The sequence below is a fragment of the Mustela lutreola genome, chromosome 4 (assembly GCF_030435805.1).
Source record: "Mustela lutreola isolate mMusLut2 chromosome 4, mMusLut2.pri, whole genome shotgun sequence".
Classification (NCBI taxonomy): Eukaryota; Metazoa; Chordata; class Mammalia; order Carnivora; family Mustelidae; genus Mustela; species Mustela lutreola.
In genome coordinates, this window is record NC_081293.1 from 191,798,994 (window position 1) to 191,821,481 (window position 22,488).

The 22,488-nt window shown below is 38.5% G+C and overlaps 2 protein-coding genes across 2 annotated transcripts; both read left to right on the forward strand.

Annotated features, from left to right (window-relative positions):
• The first annotated feature begins 4,209 nt into the window (after positions 1 to 4,209).
• Positions 4,210 to 5,157, forward strand: LOC131830230 (olfactory receptor 2A25-like). The gene has a single exon (XM_059172560.1). The coding sequence runs from the start codon at positions 4,210 to 4,212 to the stop codon at positions 5,155 to 5,157; it is 948 nt and encodes a 315-aa protein (XP_059028543.1).
• Positions 5,158 to 13,373: 8,216 nt separating this feature from the next.
• On the forward strand, positions 13,374 to 14,306 carry LOC131830475 (olfactory receptor 2A12). The gene has a single exon (XM_059172708.1). It carries the CDS (start codon positions 13,374 to 13,376, stop codon positions 14,304 to 14,306), a length of 933 nt encoding a protein of 310 aa, XP_059028691.1.
• The last annotated feature ends 8,182 nt before the right edge of the window (positions 14,307 to 22,488 follow it).

Consider the following 22,488-nt stretch of genomic DNA (forward strand, 5'->3'; position numbering starts at 1 on the left):
TGAAAATAAAGAATTTTGAAAATCATTAAAATATAAACCTAGTTCTTGTTAAAAATACCAATAAAATAAATAATATTTGTGAGGGAAAGAAAAAGAAAAGGTCTATATATAAAATTTTAAGTATAATACATTATCTAACCAAAAAAAGTAGAGATTAAAAACAGAGTTCTATGAAAAAAATTATTTTGATAAATTTTAAAGTTAGAAATGTTACTAAAGCTTCCTTATGTAGAAATAGAAAATCTGAATAATAATGATTTAAGAAAATTGAATCAATGACCAAAATTATCCTAAAATCAGAGAACACTAAGTCAAACAGTTTCATAGGCAAATTTTTCCAGTCTTCAAGAAATGCCTAATTTTCCTATCATGTAAAACCTTTTTGAGAACAGAAGAAGAGGGACAACTATCCAGTTATTTTATGGGGCTAACACAACATCGATGACAAAACTAGTAAAGGGTAGTAGAAGAAAAGTAACTTAATAAATCTCAAAAGGTAAAATAAATACAAAAATCTTAAATAATTAGTAAAGCAAACACAGCATTTTCAATATCAAACAAAAGATAATTTTCAGATAAAATTAATTATTAACAAAAAAATTTTTTGAGAAAAATAGGAGCTTTAAATGCTAGTAGAATTAGAAATTGAAGAAATATGGTAAACTTATATGTTTAATAAATTGGACCATGAATAACATACAGGTAATGGTGACTGTTTCTCTCTAGGCATCAGAGGCCCTTGGATATTATCAGTATGGGAGAGTAGCATCTTTCCAGCATGTCAGAGTACAAATCTGGATGCCAGTTACCAATAGACCTCTCCTTGAACAAGTGTGTTGGAGAAAAACCCATTTCAGATCTACTGTTGGTCAGTGCTCTCAAGGTAAAAAAATAATTGGTCTATCCATGATTTACTTGATTGGCATGTACAGTAAAATAACTTTAACTTGGGAAACTCTACTTCTTTTATATTTGAGTATAAGATAGATTTGGATAAAAGAACAAAAGAAATTTAAGTCACAAAGTCACCATCAAATTGACTCTGTTGTATTTTCTAATATTATACAATGGAGCTAGTTAATTCCATTTTAGGAAGAACAGAAAATGTCATAGCTACAGACCTAGAGAGCCTTGGTCTTTCCACGCACTTGAGCTCAGAATCTCTGGAAATTAAAAAATAGAGATTGTTTCCTGCTGAGAATTTTCCTTCCCTTTCTGTACTCTAGTTAAATTCTACAAAACAGGATTTAACAAGTCCCATTGGGATACTTTATCCATTTCCTGACTCTTTACCATGTTCCCCGTAGCTACTATAGGTCCTGCTACCTGGTCTTACTTTATAAATGGTATTCCTTGTGGTGACCTGATGAAAAAATAAGGTGCATGGTTAGTTGGGTCAGATGTGGTATAAAGCTTAGACAACACCAAAGAGCATGGGAGAAATATATGAGTTTCTTCTGCCCTAAATACCACATAATCTATTTGCGGGTGTTGGGGTGTGGGTGCATGGGGCTGGGGGGATGTTGACGTTTTTGAAACTGAAATAAATCCAAGATTGTGTTAATTGTGATATACGAAGTTGCCTGGAAGACATCCTCATACTCCTTACATTTAGGATCATGGTGGACTCCACAGTGAGTGAAGAAATCATCATCATCAGCATCTCGTCATGAATGTTGCTGTAAGAAAACCAGAGGTAAATGCAGTGACAGCCCCTCTTCTCCAGGAGCAGTAGTTGGCGGTGTGCAGAGTGGGTCTTCATCTCTCCCCTTCCACCAAACACTCAAAAACATCTTGAGAGGTGGGTGCGCTGAGCAGAGAATGAAATCCTCTCTTCTGAAAGAAATCTCATTGCCCCTGTTGAGAAATTTTTCTTTCAAGAAATCATTGGAAGAAAATAATTTCAACACTAACGTACAGATCCTGTTTACTTTATTGGCACACTTGTGCTTCACCCAATTTCTACCCAGTTTGTCTCCTCATTTCTTAGCTGTAAATCTGAGATACGTTGATTATCTAGCCTTTGTTCACTGTACAACATCAGACAGGCTGTAATGAACAATCACAATACAAAATGTAATTGCTAGTGTCTGTCAATGCCAAATTTCTGCTATTTATAGACTTAGCTAATAGGATAATTCAAAAGTTAACATCTCTTTTAGATACACTTACTATGTGTCATTTACTCTCCTGAATTTAGTGCTGAGTTTCTTGTTTAAATGATAACAGCTGTTTGAGAGATTTGCTAGAAACCCTTTCCATCGCCTCAGGAAATTTAATGGTGTTTTCATGAAATAATGGGCTTGATTGACCAAAAGGGAATCTGTTACAGAAAAGGAGTTGTCCTGAAGGTTTTATTTTTAAAATATGAAATTTCTTGTGGTGATTTATTTAAATATAAGAATTACCATCTTTGCGAATCCTTTTAACAGTGCTGTCATTCCAGCCAGCTGGTTATATACACCAGCAGACATGAACTGCCTTATATAACATGAAGCAGGACATAGACTGTGTTCAGTAAATATCTGTGGATTTTAGATTTTGTCTTTTAGGTATTTGCAGGTAGGAGGAAGATGAGGTAATCATTGGTCCTTCTACTTGGGTTTATTGTGTGCCTTCATCATATGAAATCTTAGAAATAGCGTTGTGATCTTCATTGGCTCTAGTTAGTGCAAGAAAGTTGAACTGAATATGACTAACATAGGGGCCAGTGAATCCTGTCGTTGGAAGGGACCTTAGCATTCTTCTGGTTCAACACAGGAATGTTATCTTGAATAGATGGTTGGTCAATTTTTTATTTAAAGCATTCACTGACTAAAGTCCACCTCCAATAAAACAGCTAGTTTTCAAGGAGGTGATTCCAATTGTTACAGCTATTTTTTGAACTAAGATAAAGTCATCCTTCAATAGTTTCTACTATGAATTCTGATTCTGTCTTTGATTCTGTCTTTGAAGCAAGGCAAAATGTTAGTTGCTTTTATGATATCTTTCAAGTATTAACAGAAAAGTTAAATGAGAAACTGATAGATAGGAACTCAATTATGAATTCTTCTAAGATTCTTATTTTAGTGAAATTCAGATGAATTCTGGACTGAAGAAAGATATGGAGTCAGAAAAAATAGAAACAATGGCTTAAAAGTTACAATGATTCAATCTTCAGAGTACCCACTCTGTTATGGAAAGATTCTTTTAAAATTTAATAAGCCACAAAAACCTAAAGATTCATGATAAATAATAATAGTTTTTTATGTAACGTTAAACTATAAAATAAGTTAATGATCCTATTATGACTATGACTCCCTAGTCAGGGCTCTTGCCCTAATCTTGGATAAGAATCGGTACTTGTTAGGTCCCAGGCTATGACGCACCCTGAAATCATTCAACCACCATTTTTGCTAATTAAATAGAATAAAATAATATAGAAAATACATTTCACCTAATAAGGACACAAGGATATTAATGCATGTATGTATATAGTAGATGTTTCTTACTATAGGATGTGGCAAAATATTTGGGAAAAACTAGATAGGTAGGTAGGCAGATAGATAGATACAAAATTTAAATGTAACATAGAGTGTAAGAGGGGTGACAGAGGTATCATCCTGATGATGAGATGACACAATCAGAAAGGAACATCTGTAGGTACAAAAATCAAAAGATAAAGGTCTCCATTTCAAATCTAGCCAAAGTCGTGGCAAACAGCCTGCCATTCTCTTATTTCATTCAAGATTATGCTCCAGTAAAGATCTCAAGTAAAGATCTCAGTAAAGATCTCAAGGCTAAAAAATTTATGGGAAGACCTAATGGAAGAATCACCGACATGCACCTTCCCTTCTTTCTATCCCCATAGATGAGCACACATGAGTCATCCTGTGATAGAATTGTTACAAACTGAGGGAAGTACCCAGTCCTGTGAAGGCAATTTAAGTATTACTAACATTTTGTACTATGGTGAAAGTTGGTCAATAAACATAAGATTTACTGAAGACTGTAATAGAATGCTAGGATTTAGCCTATTGCCGTGAAAAAAGTTTCCTTCTGTGTCATTTGGAATGTATCCTTTTCACTTAGTAAGTGACAAACAGGACAAAAATCTCATTGAAGATGTTTTCTTAGGAAATAAATGATGACACACAGAGACCCATCCTGTTTAAACACTTCCCCCAGGCATTCAGACTTGGTGAGCTCTGTTATCTCTTTCACAGGGAAATGAGGGGAAATCAGACGTCTGTCACAGAGTTCATCCTACTGGGATTTCCCCTCAGCCCAGGGATTCAGATGGTTCTCTTTGGGCTCTTCTCCCTCTTCTTTGTCTTCACCCTGCTGGGGAATGGGCTCATCCTGGGGCTCATCTGGCTGGACTCCAGACTGCACACCCCCATGTACTACTTCCTCTCCCACCTGGCCATCGTCGACATAACCTATGCCTGCAACACCGTGCCCCAGATGCTGGTGAACCTCCAAAATCCAGATAAGCCCATCTCCTTTGCTGGCTGTGTGACACAGACCTTTCTTTTCTTGACTTTTGCTCATATTGAATGTCTGCTCCTGGTGGTGATGTCCTATGATCGGTATGTGGCCATCTGCCACCCACTCCGGTATTCTGCCATCATGAGCTGGAGGGTCTGCATCACCCTGACATTGACTTCCTGGATTTTAGGAGTCCTCCTGGCTCTAGTACATCTAGTGTTACTCATACCATTGCCCTTCTGTGGACCCCAGAAAGTTAACCACTTTTTCTGTGAAATTATAGCTGTCCTTAAGCTTGCCTGTGCAGATACTCACATTAATGAAATTGTGGTTTTAGCTGGAGCAGTATCTGTGCTGGTAGGACCATTCTCCTCAATTGTGATGTCTTACATTCATATTCTATGTGCCATCCTAAAGATTCAGTCCGGGGAGGGGCGCCAGAAAGCCTTCTCCACCTGCTCATCCCATCTCTGTGTGGTTGGACTCTTTTATGGCACAGCCATCATAATGTATGTTGGGCCCAGATATGGGAGCCCCCAGGAGCGGAAGAAATATCTCCTCCTGTTTCACAGCCTTTTCAATCCCATGCTCAACCCCCTGATCTATAGTCTGAGGAACAAAGAAGTCAAAGCTGCTCTGAAGAGGATGCTTGAAAAAGAGAGAACATCACGAAAACCTGTAGAATAAAATAACTGAGTTTAAAGGGGCCTGAGAAATCATCTCATCCAATATTTACCAGGATTCACAAGTATGCTCTAGGGCATCCTTTTCATCTGCAGATTTTCCTAGCACTCTCTCCCAAGAAAGATCATTCTACTTTCCCTACTCTGGCATTGAAAGTCAGTGCTATACAAGAAAACGAAAATAACTTCCTGCTAGCTGCACCATGGACACACTTTTAAAAATTATATGAAGTATTCTGAATAAGAGGAAATAAGTTTGTATATTGTTCTGTAATCAGGGCTAGTAGACAACATTTTATAAAATAAAGCAAGGTATTGTCAGAACATTTAAGACACAGCAATTGGGAGAAGTTGATACCATAATAATTTCAATATTTGAAATTCAGCAGCTGTCATCTCCTTCAAAAATAAGTCTACACTTAAAATGGAATTCCTGTATAAATTCCTGTGGTAGCAATGTTTTCTTAGGCAAAATCAACAAGTGGGGAAGAGCATGAGCCAAGGCTTCAAGGGAAAGAGAATGAAAAATGTAACTCTGATGCTACTCCCAATAACAAAGAGCCCCAAAGGAAGTCTGGCTGGTAAATATATGGACATTGGTGCGCTCTCTGTTACTTGTTTTCTCTGCTTGGGGAATGGAGGTGGTGCTATGTGGAGGAGAAGAGAGCAGAATGGTTGGGTCATTTGTCTCCGATGGGAAGGGACCAACACTTGGAGAAAACTTCCTCGCAAATGAGAGCAGACTATAAAGCACCTAAAAATACTGGATAAAATATTTTAAAAACCATAATTTTTAAGTACACAGCTGGGCTTGCAAGAACGTAAATAAAATTCGCGAAGGACAAAGATAAGGCATAATCACCAACTGAGTGGTGAGACTGGAAACCAGCGCCGGGCTTTCAGGTCACTTTGAATCCCTAGGATTCCAGGTTGCAATGACTGCAATAGGCCCATGAGAGATACAGCTCTCATGGCAGGAGATTAGAATACAGACGCCTTCGTGAGACTGGACCCTTCCTCCATTACCATCATGAATACAGTAATAAGCAGTTACTTGAAAAGCTAACTTCTCAGTGGAATCTACAGAAGTCAGAAGTCAGAGGCGAGCAGGAGAATACCTTTAAAGCAAAACAGAGGTCACTCAAAAATTTTATATAAGGAAGAGTACCCTTCCAAAACCCAAATGAAATAAACACATTCCCAGACAAAAACAAAAATAAAACCGACAAGCAAACAAATGAATCTGAGTCTTTATTGCCAGTTGGTCTACACTGCAAGAAATCCTAAAGAAATACCTCCTTCTAGCTGCAGGAATGCTCCCTGATCATAATGGGTATAATTTTTTTCTCTAAATATTAAGAATATTTACTTATCTCTGGTTTTCAAAAATGCTACTGCAGTATTTCCAGGTATCTTTTACATCAATTTATCCTGGCTGTGATTTGCTGAGATTTCTGCATTCATGGGAGCATACTTTCACCATCACTGGGAAAGCTCAGAAATAACTTCTTCAAAATTTGCTTTTCTCCCCATTATATTTTTCTTTCCTCTTGAGAATATGTTAGAATTTTTTTTTACCACACTCTTTTATATCTTTCAGATTCAACTTTATTTTTCCATTATTTTTCTTTTTATGTTTTTATTTGATAGTTTCCTGTTAATCTTAATATGAGATCTTGGTCCTGCTCTCCATCAGGGACAATCATCTGTTAAATTCATCCAAGGTTTTTTAATTTATTATTTATTACTGTTTCAGAATGAATATTTTATTCTTTCTGTAGATTCTAATACCTCACTGAAATATTACATTTTTTATTCTTTATATCTTCATTTCCCTTTCCTTTGACAAATTATAGTTATTTGAGTTTTTATTTGTAACTTTAGTATCTGTTCTATCTGGTATCTCTACTGTTGACTATTTTACTTCTTGATTATGGATAACTTTTCCTTGTGTGAAATGATTCATTTTAGAAGCTGTAAATTATGTCATACTCCTATAAAGATTATTGATATGTTTTGATTTCCCTGAATAAGCAGTGAATTTGTTGAAGACCACCTTGTTTCTCTTGGGGTTCCATTTTAAGTTGGCTAAAACTATCCAATTTCGGTTTTACCCCTACTGCTCAGGCATCATTTCTGTGCCTACACCAAGGTTTTTATGATGAGCTCTTCATCCTGGCTAGACTGTAATTCTAAAATCCCCTGAACATTTTGCAACTTCTGAAGTTTCTGTTCAGCTCCTTTCAGCTCCTCTCAGTTCTCCTCATCTTTCGGCACTTCAGCCATTGGTCTCTGCTAGGTTTCAGCATCCATGTACTTAGGACTAAGAAATGCCTAAGAAAATTCCCCGCTCCTCTCACAGAGTTCCTTCCTCTTGCACTTATCTAGGCCAACTCAATTCCCAGTTCTCTTATTTTTCTGTAACTCCCGTTTCTGTTGCTTGCACCCAACAAGACTGCCCCTTTCTGCTTGCACTCTACTTTTACAGCCACTGTTTGGGAATATCTTCTGGAAGAAAGCCTTTGTGAATGTGAGCTCATTTTGTGTATCTCTTTTCCTCAAGGAGCACAACTCTGTACTATTGGTGTTTACTTCCTAAACACCCTCATCTAAAGCCTAATTCATTTCCAGTTATCTTAGCGACTTCACCTTGCTCAATAAATCATTAAATATTATCAAATAAAAATTTTGTGAGAAATTGATCTCATTAATGGTTAAAGCAGCATGAAAATAATGTTGCCAGTTTGAAGAGTTGAAATACGTATAAAGGCTAGGGCCTTTATATGTAATTCACCCAAATGGCAAAATGCTCCAGTTAACAGTTTTGTATTTATTACTGAAGTCTCTATTTATTGGTAAGTAAGAACTGGGGCAATATAATCCTGAACCGTATTCCAGAAGATGTGATTCTGAAATATCAAGTCATGTACCTGAGAAGTAAATGTTAAGGAAATTGATTTGTGGTTGCTAATCATAGATACCATGTGATAAGGTTTCATTGTCTTAAAAGTGAGTAATTAGCTGTCAAACCCCCACTGAGCTGATTCTCTCTAGCTCCCTCTGCCCCTTCCCACACTTGCTCATTCTCTCTAGAATAAATAAATAAATCTTTAAAAAATTAAAACATAAATGTTGATGTTTTGGGCGTAGAGCCTAGGTAGGTCTTAGATCCTGTACTGTTACACTCTCATCCAAATGATGGAATTAAGATTAAATTTTATCAACATCGGGGAATATAACACTTTATAACACTTTAATTAGCACTTTAATTAGCAGTAAATACTTTAATTAGCAGTAAAAAATTACATAGAGTTATAGGAATCACAAAAGACAACTAGAAGAAGGGAAGAGAGAAAGAATAGAAGACATGGGGTATAGAAGTGCATTTCTTAATGTGTACTGCGGAACGGTTTCCATATAAAGCAGGCACTCTCTCAAAAGCAACAGAAGGAAAGCATGAGAGGAAGCTAATAATTGGGGTCATCTAAGTGGATTTTAAGATGTTGAACTTACTCTTTTGAGACAGGAGGTCACTGGGCACTGCTGATTCACTTGACGTGCACTGGGCTAACATTCAGTCTGGACACTGCATTTGGGAAGAGGCCTGGTGGGACATACGAACTGAAGTGTTATCAGCATGTAAAATGCAGTGAAATCCTTGGGACTGATGAGGTCCCATAGAAAGTGGACAGAAACCAGGTACAAAGAACAAACCTTTACAAATGCCAGTGTTCATAGGTCGGGGGAAATGAGGAGAAACCCACCAAGGAGACAAAGAAGGAGCAATCAGGAAGGTAGAAGGACCACAGGGGGAGCAGAACAGCATAAGAGTGGAGGGGAAAAAGTGCTTCAAAGAGAGAGCACTGTTGACTGAGTTATATGGTGCTGGCAGGTCAAGTCAAATAAGCACGAAGAATTGGTTATTGGGTTTAGCAAAGTCAAGATAATTAGTGTCTTGGAGAAAAAGAGTTTCACATGCTGACTGGATGTGTTCAAGGGAATAGGAGCAAAGACATTTGAGACAAATTGCTGGAGAGGAGTTCTTGAGTAGGCAGGAGGGATAGGACTCCGTATAAGTGGCGGCTATCCTTCATGAGGGTCGAAACCAGTAACTTCACAGTAACAACAGAGAAGTTGGCAGGGAATGCAGATCCAGGACCATGGTCAGTGTTTTAGTTAGATTGTGAATTGTTATCTGATCACTTCTGTGTTCCCAGTGACTCTCAGTAGCTGGGGCTGTGGGTGGGAGAACTCATGGGAGGTTTAAAGAGAGAAATTATGGAGAAAAATCATCTTAGAAGACTAGAGAAACAGGATGAGTTCTGGTGGCATCAAGGACCAAATTGATGTGAACAGTCATGAGCTTAAAGCGGCCTGAGTCGTCAGGGTTACGTGTTTTTCTCCAGATGTGTGGAGGCGGGCAAAGCCACCCACCATTTAAATTCAGTCTAACACCTGAGGGCTTAGAACAGAAGCATTAAAATTACCTCTGTAAGTACAGGATGGAAAAAGAAATGTTTAAAAAATGGACAAGTGTTTAAGGGGTGGCTTATAATCAAAAAGTACTGAGTTTCATGTAAAAATTCATGATTCAATCTCTGAGTTTCCATGTAAAAATAAATATGTACAATGGAAAGTTTTGATAATTCACTTTACAGTAACACTTTTCAACAGACAGAGATTATTCACTCTCTAGGGAGGATGTAGTCCTTTGAGGTGCTGCCTTAACAAGCCCCATGGGGGGCACCCATATATCCTAACATTTAAACCATTCCAAGAGGGGACATTGAAGCAGGCACCCTTGAAAATCAAGTCCTTTAAAAAAAAAAAAAAAAAGAAAATCAAGTCCGTAAGAAGTCTGAATATTTGAGGCTTGTACTATGTGACATAAGCCATCAAGTATGACTTGCGTCTGCTACATTTTCATGCCAATGTTCTCCTGAGTAGGATCACTCATGCCATTCTTCCTGAGTTCTCATTTTTCTGCATAAGCAGGTGCACAAAGATGTGTACACGCTTGGATAACAGAGCTGGAGAACTCTGCACAGGTTTCACACTGCTCTGTAGGGAAGCCGTAGGATGGTGGGAAGTCACTTTGTAATGTGTTCCCTGAATGCCACAGGTACGCCTCTGGGGAATGGGTTGTTTTTAGGTGATGAGAGTATATAGCCCTCCCACCTAGACACCTCCTGAGCAGCCCTGAGTACTGTCCTCTTGGTCAAGGTGGAAAGGAAACCTGGGACTCATCATCCACCAAACCCACTTCAGGGAGGAGGTGACTCATTTGCCCATCTCTGTGAGTTTTCCTGTATATTCAAGATGAGTTTAAAAGATATACCAGAAATAGCACCTCCCTTTGTATAAATCGTTATAGAGACACTGGTTGATGAGTAACAGAAGAGCAAGGCAGAAGGATGGCAGAAATCATCAGGTTTAAAGAGAAGAAGAAGAAGCCACTTTTGTGAGACCCCTTTCTCCCACTACGCTGGGGGTCTCAGTAATACCAGTATTACTAACCACTACGCTCTCACAAGCCCTCCTCAGTCTCACATACGGGAAGAGGCAGATGGAATTAGATGTCTGTGACTCATGGTATCAAACCGAAAGGGGCATAAGTGCTATCTAGTCCATTTGCCTTTTTCTACAATTGAAGAAGATGAAGCCAGAGGTCTTACACAATTTTCCTTGACCTGTCATTTCTTCCCCGGCTGCACTATCTGATCGTACCACGGCTTAGAAATATCTTCCAACCAGGGAAGTAACAACACGGGGGCGGGGGGAGGGGGGCTCCTTTTATATGCTGCCCAGGAGAGAAGTCTTAATCAGTATCAGGGAGAAATCCCATTGTTATTTGATAAAATTCCATTATTATCTTTTTTTAATCGGTAAAGCTGGAAGAGGTTCCTGATTAGCTTTTTCTTATTTGGTGTCTCAAGCTTGCTCTTACAGGATGGTAGTCCTCATCCTAGGGGTGAGGTTCCCTAGGGGAACACGTTGATCCTAGAATGGAATTATGTGATCACTAGTTTCACTTAAAGTTAGGAAGTAAGTATAGATGGTGGAAATATGGTAAAACACACCCACGCGCGCGCGCGCGCGCGCACACACACACACACACACCATAAAAAAACACTACTACAGAGTTTCTCTACTTCATCTCTATTCTGTATCTGGCACCATATTCAGTGAAAACATCTGCGCTATAAAATTTTAAAAATTTAAATGCTCTTTACTTTTAAAGTCACTTTTGAGAAGTGTGGGTTTTTTTAAACAATGGAACTAAAGTAAAAATGTGTTATTCTTAAATTTTAAAAATGCAAAAAGAAAAATAGGAGAATCCAGGTCAGTGGGAGTAATATGATGTAATGAGATGATCTTCTGCTTGTTTAGATTCTGTGTAAGGAGTATTTGCTACATTTAGGATCCTCTCATTTGTATTCTGACAGGTTGGTTTTCAGCTCTCATATTTAGATCTAAAATCTACCTGGAATTTATTGGTGTATTCTGTGAGGTAGGGGCTATGTTCTCACTTTGTTTCACATGGATAGTTAACTGAACCACATTATTAAATACCAGTGCCTCCTTTGCTAGACATGGTTGAGTATGCATATACAAATGCATGCGTGTGTTTCTGAATTTCCAAGTTAATCACGTTGTTCTCTTGATCTGGTTGTTTATCTTTGCCCCAATACTATGATGATTTAATTACTGTGGCTTTATGATAAGTGTTGACTATGGAGTAACTTCTACCTCATTCTTCCTTCTCAAGATTTCCATGACCTTTTGCATTTCATGTAACATTAAAATGAGATTATTAATTTCCACACACTAAAAAAACCTGCTGGGATTCTGATTTGAATCTCACTGAAAGTACAGATCCATCTGGAGAGATTTAGAACTTTATAAATCATCTAATCTGTAAACACACACACATACAAATATCCTTCATTTTATCCATTGACCTTGAATTCAGAGTTTTTATAAAAATCACTCATTGATTTCAAGAATTTACCTATGATTTTTTTTAAGATTTTATTTATTTATTTGAGAGAGAGAAACATGTGAGAGAGAGCAAGAGCATGAGTGGTTGTTTTTTTTTTTTTTTTGTAAGATTTTATTTATTTGACAGAGAGAGATCACAAGTAGACAGAGAGGCAGGCAGAGAGAGAGCTCCCTGCTGAGCAGAGAGCCCGAGGTGGGACTCGATCCCAGGACTCTTGAGATCATGACCTGAGCTGAAGGCAGCGGCTTAACCCACTGAACCACCCAGGCGCCCTGAGTGGGGTGTTTTTATTTTTTTTTTCCAACTTTTCTTTCTTTCTGTTTTGTAATTTTGAATTTTTATTGTTCTTCACCCAGCTCCATGGACCCTGCTTATATAATATGTAATATATAATACAGGAGTGTCTCAGTCTCTGGTGTTCTAATGAGAAAGGCTGAAAGCATACTGACCTCTTGATAGTCACTTTATTCAATGGCCCAATAGCTGTTTTATATCTCCTTTTATATCCAAACACTTAGTTTCAAGCAATCATATTAGTATATTCTATCTCCCAAAACTTGCCTTGACTCTGTAAGAGTTGCAGGTCTAACATCCCACTTTCATACTTGGAGCATACATGTTTCTGATTCATTTCTGATGTTGCAAAAATGATCTCATTGTAGGCTTTGGCTATCTATCTGGGGGTTTGTATTTTATATTTTGATTTCTCATCTCCATGTGTTAGGAACTCCTCTTGAGCACAGATCTTTCTTCTTAACTAAATATATAACCAATAGTGTAGTACAATGTTAAAATTGTTAGTGTCAATTATTATTGTTCATATTTCTGGGAGAAAATAGAAATTAGTGGAAGAAGAGATAAATGAAAGAGAATCTGACCCTATTTCCTTATTAGCTTCAGCTGATTATTGCTTACAATGAATTTCAAGAAATGACATTTCTTCTATTTTTGAAAAGCAGCCAGAGACCCTAATTTGTATGTGAAATCTACTAATTGTTAATATTGGTCAATAACTAAATTTATTAGATATTTATAAAAGCCAAATGTACAGATCGGTATCACAGACTTTGGCCTAGATTGGATCCATGAATTACCGACTTGCGGCCTTTGCAAAAATTCTTACTCTGTATGAATGTATCATTCCTTTTTCCTTTTCTATCACTCAGCTCCAAAATTCCCGTGCTAAGAGCAGCATTGTACCTATCTGCCAAAAGAGCATGGGAAGCAATCAGACATGGATCACAGAAGTTATCCTGCTGGGATTCCAAGTTGACCCCAAACTTGAAGTTTTCCTCTTTGCATTCTTCTTGCTATTCTATAGCCTCACCGTGATGGGGAACGGACTCATCCTAGGGCTCATCTGGCTGGACCCCAGACTGCACACCCCCATGTACTTCTTCCTCTCAAACCTGGCCATTGTTGACATGTCCTATGCCTCAAGCATTGTCCCCAAGATGCTGGCAAATCTTATAATGGAGACGAAAACCATCTCCTTTGCTCCATGCTTACTTCAGACATTTTTGTATCTGGCCCTTGCTGTCACAGAGTGTATGAGTTTGGTAGTGATGTCCTATGACCGGTATGTGGCCATCTGCCATCCCCTCCATTCCACGGTCATCATGAGCTGGAGGATATGTACTATCTTGGCTGCCACTTGCTGGATATTCAGCTTCCTCTTAGCTCTGGTCCATATTACTCTCATTCTGAGGTTGCCCTTCTGTGGGCCACAAAAAATCAACCACTTTTTCTGTCAAATCATGTCAGTATTCAGACTGGCCTGTGCGAACAGTAGACTCAACCAAATTGTTCTCTTTGCGGGCTCTGTGTTTGTTTTAGTCGGGCCCCTCTGCTTGGTGCTGGTGTCCTATATGCACATCCTGTTGGCCATCCTGAGGATCCAGTCCAAGGAGGGTCGCAGGAAGGCCTTCTCTACCTGTTCCTCCCACCTCTGTGTGGTGGGGCTCTTCTTTGGCAGCGCCATTGTCATGTACCTGGCCCCTAAATCCAGCCATTCTCAGGAACAAAGAAAGATTCTATCACTGTTTTACAGCCTTTTCAACCCTATGCTAAACCCACTGATCTATAGCCTGAGGAACTCGGAGGTGAAGGGTGCCCTGAGAAGATTCCTGGGGAAGAAGTCATCGGTGTAAGGGATGGTTTGGAGTATTTCAAGACTGTGAGCTTTTTCCACATAATTCTGGGTTCTTGAATGCACTTTTTTGTCCCTTAATTTAACAAACCCAGTACTCTTTATCTTTGGATTTCTTGTAAAATGAGACTATAAATACTCTTACGTTTTAAGTCATTGATACAAAACCTGAGATAAATAGTATGAAACAGAAAATCACAGTCTAATGAAGAGAGTTGCAAAGAGCTTAAAGAAAATATTAGTAAAATAAGTCCACAAAAATATTACATTTTGATACAGTTTTATCCTCCAGATGCAAGAATTATTCAACATTAAAACAATGAAAATAATTTGCCACATTAACAAATTAAAGGATATGTATCAGTTCAACATCAATTCGTGATAAAATTCTTTTTTTTAAAAGGTTTTATTTATTTATTTATTTATTTATTTGACAGACAGAGATCACAAGTAGGCAGAGAGAGAGAGGAGGAAGCAGGCTCCCCACTGAGCAGAGAGCCCGATGCGGGGCTCCATTCCAGGACCCCAAGATCACGACCTGAGCTGAAGGCAGAGGCTTTAATCCACTGAGCCACCCAGGTGCCCCCATGATAAAATTCTTTACAACCTAGTATAACAGTAAGTATTCCTTAGAGGATCTACCAAAAAACAAAAAACACAAATAATAAGTATAATACTTAGTGGTGAAATGCTAGCAGCTTTCCCAGTAAGTTAAAAAATAAAAGACAAAGATGTAGACTCTTACCACTGTTTTTCCTTGTTTTAACTTTTTTACTAGAGACCCTGAAGAGTATAGTTAAACAATAAGAAGAAATATATGAGTTGTGTGCATACACACATTTGACAAGGAATAAATGATTTGTGATTATATACAAAATAGCTGATTATATATGTAGGAAATCTGAACTGTAAGGAAGTTAAGTAAAGTAGCTTGATATAAAATCAATATGAACATAAATTACATTTTTATATAACAACAAATAATTAAAGTGAAATTTTACACAATGTTTGTATAGACTACGGAACTTACTTTGAAATGAATGTTTCATTTCATGAAATGAAAACTCTTGAATGTTTTCAAGACCTTATTTTGAAATGCTTAAGAATAAATATAACAATATACAAAGTAAATTTAACAATATACAAAAACTATAAAGATACACTTAGAAAAATGTATTGAGTCCCTATAATAACCAAATACACAAATGTACAGCATACGATACGCTGACTTCTTGAACTGGGAAACATAATATTACAAAGATTCCATCTCCTCAAGCTGATTAATATATTTAATGGAATCCTAGTCAGTATCCCACAATATTCCAATGGTGTGGCTATGTGCAGAACTTCACAAGCTGATTTTAAAATGCAAAGGGCCAATCCCAGCCCAAACACTATTAAAAAGGATAAAGGATAAGGTGGGAGATTTAGTTCTCCTGATAAGAAAGTGTACTAAAGTGCCAGTAAATAAAACAGTGTGTTGTTCCTGCAGGCGTTGACCAATAAATAAACCGAACAGAATACAAAGCACAGAAGCAGACTCGTGTCTTTGTAAAATGACGCTCGTCTTGTTCAAGATGTGGCGGGGCAGTTCGGTGGGGAAAGGGAAGGTTTTGTCGTAAATGCAGCTGCCACAGTTGAGGAACCGTGTCGATGCTCAAACTCAGTTCCCAGTGTTTTCAAGACCTTATTGTCAAACACAAATTGTACAAAAAGCTTTTAGAAGATAAGAAAGGGGAGGACTTTTAAAATAATATATACAGAACTGTTAGTCCTAAAAGAAAACATTGATAAATTTGACTAGATTGAAATAACGAATGTCTGTCAATCAATAAAGAGCATAAAAGGAGTGAAACGACCAGACCCGGCAGTCTCTCCTACCCAGTCTTCTGATTTATCGGGTTTCAAGCCGCACCTCCTCAGAGACCAGCATATTTCAGAGTCTCGCCTCTCTGCGCTAGGTGACTTTCCACCCTATTACTCCAGTTGATCTTTGTACCCAAATCACTTTACGAAATAAACAGACCTAAGGAATAAAGGCAGCATGGGTCTTTTTTCTTTCCTGGACCTATGGTAGATGAGGCATTTTCAGGTGTTTTGGTGGTAGAATTTTCTGGCATATCAGTGTTTCAAACGATAAAGAACAAAAGAGAAACTCTTTCTGCCTGGCTTTCCCTCTTTATCAAGAAGGAAGATCTTTTCTGGAATTACTCCCCCTCGGCAGGTTTTTCCTGGTATTCCACTGGACAAAATTGGGCCAAATGCTCATCTCTAAACATCTCTGACGAAGACAATGAGATGAGAGCTTGGCTTTGCTCCCTGTAGCTTAGAGTGAGAGCCACTTTCTGGATAAGTTTACTATTTGCTACCTCAAGACTATCAGTACGAGCTCAGCAAGGAAGGAGGAATGGCCATAGGACAACCAACAGTATCTGCTCAATGGTTCAAGTTGTGAAGCAAGACTTCTTGAATCTTCAGTAAAGCGAGAAACTCACAGTAAAGCATAATGTTTAAAACTTAATGCTGGGTGCCTGGGTGGCTCAGTTGGCTAAGCAACTGCCTTCGCCTCACGCCATGATCCCAGGGTCCTGGGAGGAGCCCTGAATTGGGCTCCCTGCTCAGTGGGGAGCCTGTTTCTCCCTCTCCCTCTGCTGTTCTGCCTGCTTGTGCTCTCTTGCTCTCTCTGTCAAATAAATAAATAAAATATTTTTAAAAAATAAAAAATAAATAAAACGTAATGGTTACAACCTCTAAATATATCAAAGAGATTGTATTAAGAATCAGAAGATTAAAAAGGCTCTCAATTAGAATAATTTAGTTACATAGTAGGTACTTTTTCTTCTGCTAGATTAAAAAATATATACACTTAAAAATAGAAGTATGAACCAATTTTCACTAAAATACTATCTGTTTATCCTTCCCTCCTTTTATTTCTCTAAACATACAGAGATATATGGGGATCAACTAACAAAATGTTTGGGTAATGTATTTTTATGAATTGCTTATTTTCATTTGGGGAAAATATTCCTTTTACACAAATAAGAAGTCAAAATACTTTCCTAAAACATCATGAATTAGCCCTGAATCTGTATATTTACTTGAAGAAATCTCTGGGATACTGAGTTATTTAGTCATAATAGTTACCTCCAAGTGCTTTATTATGGAATAATTTTAGATTTTCTATGTACTTTTCAGGATTGCTTTTTTACACATGGAGCTCGTTTCCTATTTACAACAAAGAATTCCATTTTTTCTCCTAAAAGTGGGTAGAGAGGGGCTGGTAAAGAAGCATAGAGACTTAAAGAAGGTAACATGAATGCAGCTCTTCTGTTTACCACTAGGATGTGAGCAAAGGGAATGAAGATTTTATCTCGATCAGTTTTATCCCTTAGTGTCTGACACATTACTGGTCTATGTCGAACATCTGATTAGGGAAGATAGTGGTGGTAAGCACCTACTCTCTGGTCCTAAACAGGGTACAATGCAATGTTGTTTTCCCATTGATCAGCGCAACAAAAGAGATGCAATTTCAGGAATAGTCTTTGGGTGAAAGAAAGAGAAACAACACCCATTGGAAGCCCATTCGTCCATAGCACATCAGCAGTGGCAAAACGTTTGTATAGAAGAGAGAAAGGGGGGAAGGAAAAAAGGAGGGAAGGAAGGAAGGAAAAGAAAGAGAAAAAAGAAAAGACAAGACTCAAGCTCTCTGAAGGAGAATTTTCTGTCTCATTGATGGCAAAATACTAAAATGATATTTAGGGGCAGCTGTAGTTATTCTATTTGTGATCTTCAAACACTTCTCTCTCTAAATTGACATTCTTTAACAGAGGTCCATCCCTAATGATAGAGCCAAGTAGGCTTTGTAACATTTATTCTCACTAAAATATTAATCAATATAAATATTGATAATAAAAGAAGTCTAAGACTCCTCACAAGAAACGCTTTTTCTTTCTCCACTTCAAAGATTAGAGACAAAAAAAAAAGAGAGAGAGAGAGACAAATCATGACACCTCTTTGCATCAACAATGTGCTGTGTTAAATATCATCATATTGTCAACCAAAAAAAATAAAAGTGGTAAATAAACATATTTTTTTAAGAGGGAGAGGTGGGAAGGGGCAGAAGAAGGGGCAGAGAGAGGAGAAGGAACCTTAAGCAGGCTCCAAACCCAGTGTGGAGCTCAACATAGGGCTCATTCTCACAACCCTGATATCACGACCTGAGCTTAAGTCACGAGCCAGACATTTAACTGACTAAGCCACCAGGTGCCTGAGCAGGCATCAACTTACTATCCTTGGTTCTATCTGGGTATTGGTGAGTGAAATTTATTTTTCTGTAATAATCTTGTTTTCCTTGTAAAATACAGGAAATACAAACAATAAATAAAATAATAAAAATATGCAATTACTTAAGCACAACTTGATAAGTGCTTTTAGTCTTCCGGAGAAGGAAGACCAGACTGGGTTTAGATAATCGAAGAGAGCTCCCTGAGTGCTTTGAAGGATTGTTATTATATTTGAAGTCAAGTGGGTATCAGGACAAAATTGACTTGGAATAAGGAAAAGTATTTCCTGAGTGGGAGCAATTGAGTAGCACTTGAATAAAGTGGAGTGTCTTGAAGAATGAGAAGGTATGTGGAGTGAGGCTCTATCCAACACAGATTACTTTAGGAAAAGAAATAACTCCAATATCCTCTCCTTAAATATATTTTCTCTGCTGCCCAATAGATTAAATATGTTACTTTTATTTCGAAGTGGCTTTTCTACCAAAGTTTAAGAACTAAGACTCTACATGGGCACTCTGGAAGTTAGAAATGGAAGGACTTTACAATCATCAAACATCACTTAGCACACAAGGCTGGGACCCATTATTTATTTGTTTGAAGAGAGAGCACAAATTGTGCTGGGTGGGGGGAGCAGAGGAACAGAGAGAAGCAGACTCCCTGCTGAGCAGGGAGCCTGATGCAGGGCTCAATCCCAGGACCCCAGGATCATGACCTGAGCCAATGGCAGATGCTTAACTAGACTGAGCCCCCTAGGTACCCCCTGCCCTTTATTTTTTCCCAAAGATTTTCTTGAGATTCATTTTAACTGTAGACCTTAACCCAGGATGAAGAAACAAAAAATGGGATTCAGAATTCTTGAGAAATTTGAAATGGAGACAAACTAAAGCAAATTAAGGGAGAAGTATATCGAACCTTCCAAGTGAGAAATGTGCAGTGATTTCCTGGCAATAACATTTCTCCACTGTTTCTCTAAGATGATGTATTAACAGGGTCCATGGTGTCCCTACCATGAAACATCAAGAAATCACAGCTTCTCTTCTACAAACAGGAGGAGTTACAGAGTGGAGCACTTTTAAGGCTGATAAAATACATAGGGAGAGAAATTAATTTATGATATGATATGATATGATCTTGACTTTTTTATTTTCTGTGCCAGAATCTTGTGTAATTTAGAGACATTCTGGCCTCACTCAATCCCAAGCAAACACAAATCCCAAACAAATGCACATAAAAAAATCCCACAGGACCCTGAAAGATCAAAATGAATACACATGGGAAATGCATTTATTGGTTCACCTGCTGATAGGAAAGTGGCGAACTCTTCAAATCTCTCTGAGGAGAGTGTGAGTGGATGTAATGCCACAGGGTTCTGTCCCCTGCATCATTATTCGTGTCTGTGGGGACGGAGCTGGGTTCAAATGATGACAGAACAAAGCCCTCACTTGCAGAAGCGAATCCATCATCAGGTTCTGCCATGAGAACTGTGTATGTGGGCTTCCCCTCCCGATGAGTTCTCTTTAGACAAGAGGCTCATTCCCGGACCTTCCCTGTGAGATTTCTTCTAAACCCAAGGCCACATCTGAAGAAAAGAACCCAGATTCTACCACTGTAAGTAAATGTGGTTCATTAGCGAGAGGACGGGGTTTGCAGGAGAGAAATGGGAAAAGGCAGGTGGGAATGAAATCCCTGGCTTTGGGCATCAGTGACTAAATGCTTTTCATGTGGCCCTAAACCTATCTTCACAAGTAGGGCCCTGATGGGGATCTCTAGGTACCACTACTAATTCCCATGGTGTAGCCATGGCACCTCTGACCCTCTAAGACCCTCAATCCACATTCCCCTCATGTGGCAGCTCTTGGCTTTGTCATGACTGTCAGAAAAGAGGAATCAGCTAACCATCCAGTGGGATCTGATCTGACTGACGAAAGGCTTACAAAGAACTTTAGGGGTCACGTGGCGCAGGTGCCTCCCCTTACAAATAATCCTGAAGTCGGAGGTAAGTGGTTACTTGCCCTGAGACTTCTCTTCCTTCCCTGCTTTGTTAACTGCCTGCCCCTGCAGATGCTCAGAAACATTGCCTTCCCCAAGAGGACCTACTTGTCACTTGCCTGGGAGATGACATTCTCTTAGAGAGGAGACCCTGGTCTGTTGGTGTACAGATTCTCTTTTTGTCCCCTGTTTTAGCAGAGGAGTATTGCGATTCTCAACCTGTTTGCTTATGATTATTGGATGCAGCAGTTACTCTGTGTGTTGGCTTTCAAATCCCTAATATGTCTTTAAGCACTTACTGTCTTACGTGAGTTAACTCATGAGGTTTATTGTTCACCCCACTTTGCAGCTGGTGGAGCTGAGGGCCAGAGAAGATCAGAGGGGTCACAAGACCAGCATGCGGCAAAGTCGGGATTTGAACACAGGCCCTTGAGCTCAGAACCCATGTTTCTTTGTTACACTCTGCTACTCATTAGGACCAAGCTGTGTCTCTAAGTAAGTATTGGAGATGGTAAGTAATTTCTGAGTAAGTGTGTGTTTCCTTTAAAGGATTTTTCCATTTTTTAAAAATCTTTTTGAAAATTAATTTTTTTAATCAGTATATAAAAACAGTAACAGAAATGAAAATAAAATGTGTGTGTGTGTGTGTGTGTGTGTGTGTGTGTATTTATTTGGTGTGCTTTCTATTTAAACTAAAAAAAAAACCAAAAAAAAAAAAAAGGCAAAATACACGTGAAAAGGTTTATAGTACCATGATTTTGTTGGATTTCTAATCCCGATGATTTGGACTCTTTCTTGAATTTGTGGTCTTATTAATATTGTTAATAACAATTAACATGAATATAACTCCTAATATATGCCGGTTTCGTGGTCATTATCCTTCACATCAGCCCTTTTAGACACGTGTTGTCATTATTTTGTGGACGAAGACAATGAGGTGGTGACGAGAGTAAGTGGCTCCAGGTCATAGCGTCCACCTTGCAGATCAGAGATTGGAACGACGCTCTGACCAGCACTGTTAACACTGTTAACCATGCTGCTTTCATCCTGGTTCCGGGATCTTGCTGTTTTCAGTCCCTGTGAATGTTTATGCTGTTGAAGAACAGAGAAATGTATCCATGAAACTGTCCTTTATTCTGTGCACTGAGGACTTTTCTTTAAAATGGAGCTGGAGCAGATACTTAAGTCATTTATGATCTCTCTCTCTTTGTTGTTATCTGCCCCAGGCTTTTTCTCAGAGGAAAAAATAAATCCGGTTTCTTGAACTGTGAAATTCAAAATGCAAGATCATGCCAATATTTAAAAGGAAATAATGCTTTCACCTCATGTATTTTTCTACTTTTCTTGTCCTCCACAAAGGAGCTGACTGACAGTGTGTGTAGATAAGTGACCGTTACAGAGTGGTCTCCTTGTGATTTTCCTACAAAACAGTACAAGGGTGCGACTGGCAGCCAGTGTGACCTGTAGTTTCTCAATAGCTCACGTTTGATGAAACATGTTGTTTCACTAAGAATTCTGTTTGCCTCCTTTTGGAAGGCATTTTGGACATTTTGGAAATTGGTTACTGGATTCTCTCAGAAATATCTTGGGGGAAAAAATTACACGTAAAATTATAATTCCAGATTATTTTAAGTGTGAACTTTGATTAGTCAAACAATTTTAATCATTTCGGAAAGGGAAGCTAATAACTGGCATATCTGAAAGTTGAAGGATCCATGTGTCTCCTGTCCTGGGTCACTGGCCTGGGTGTAACAGGAACACAGAGGGACACATCACAGATGAGCCCATCAGGCTTTCCCTGGATCTACTCTCAGCATCTCATCTCAGGCCCAGACAGGCTTCCTTGGCCACAGGCCCTGTGCTCAGCCGCCTGGCCTTCCTCTTCAAGCTCATATCACACTTCCCCTCCAG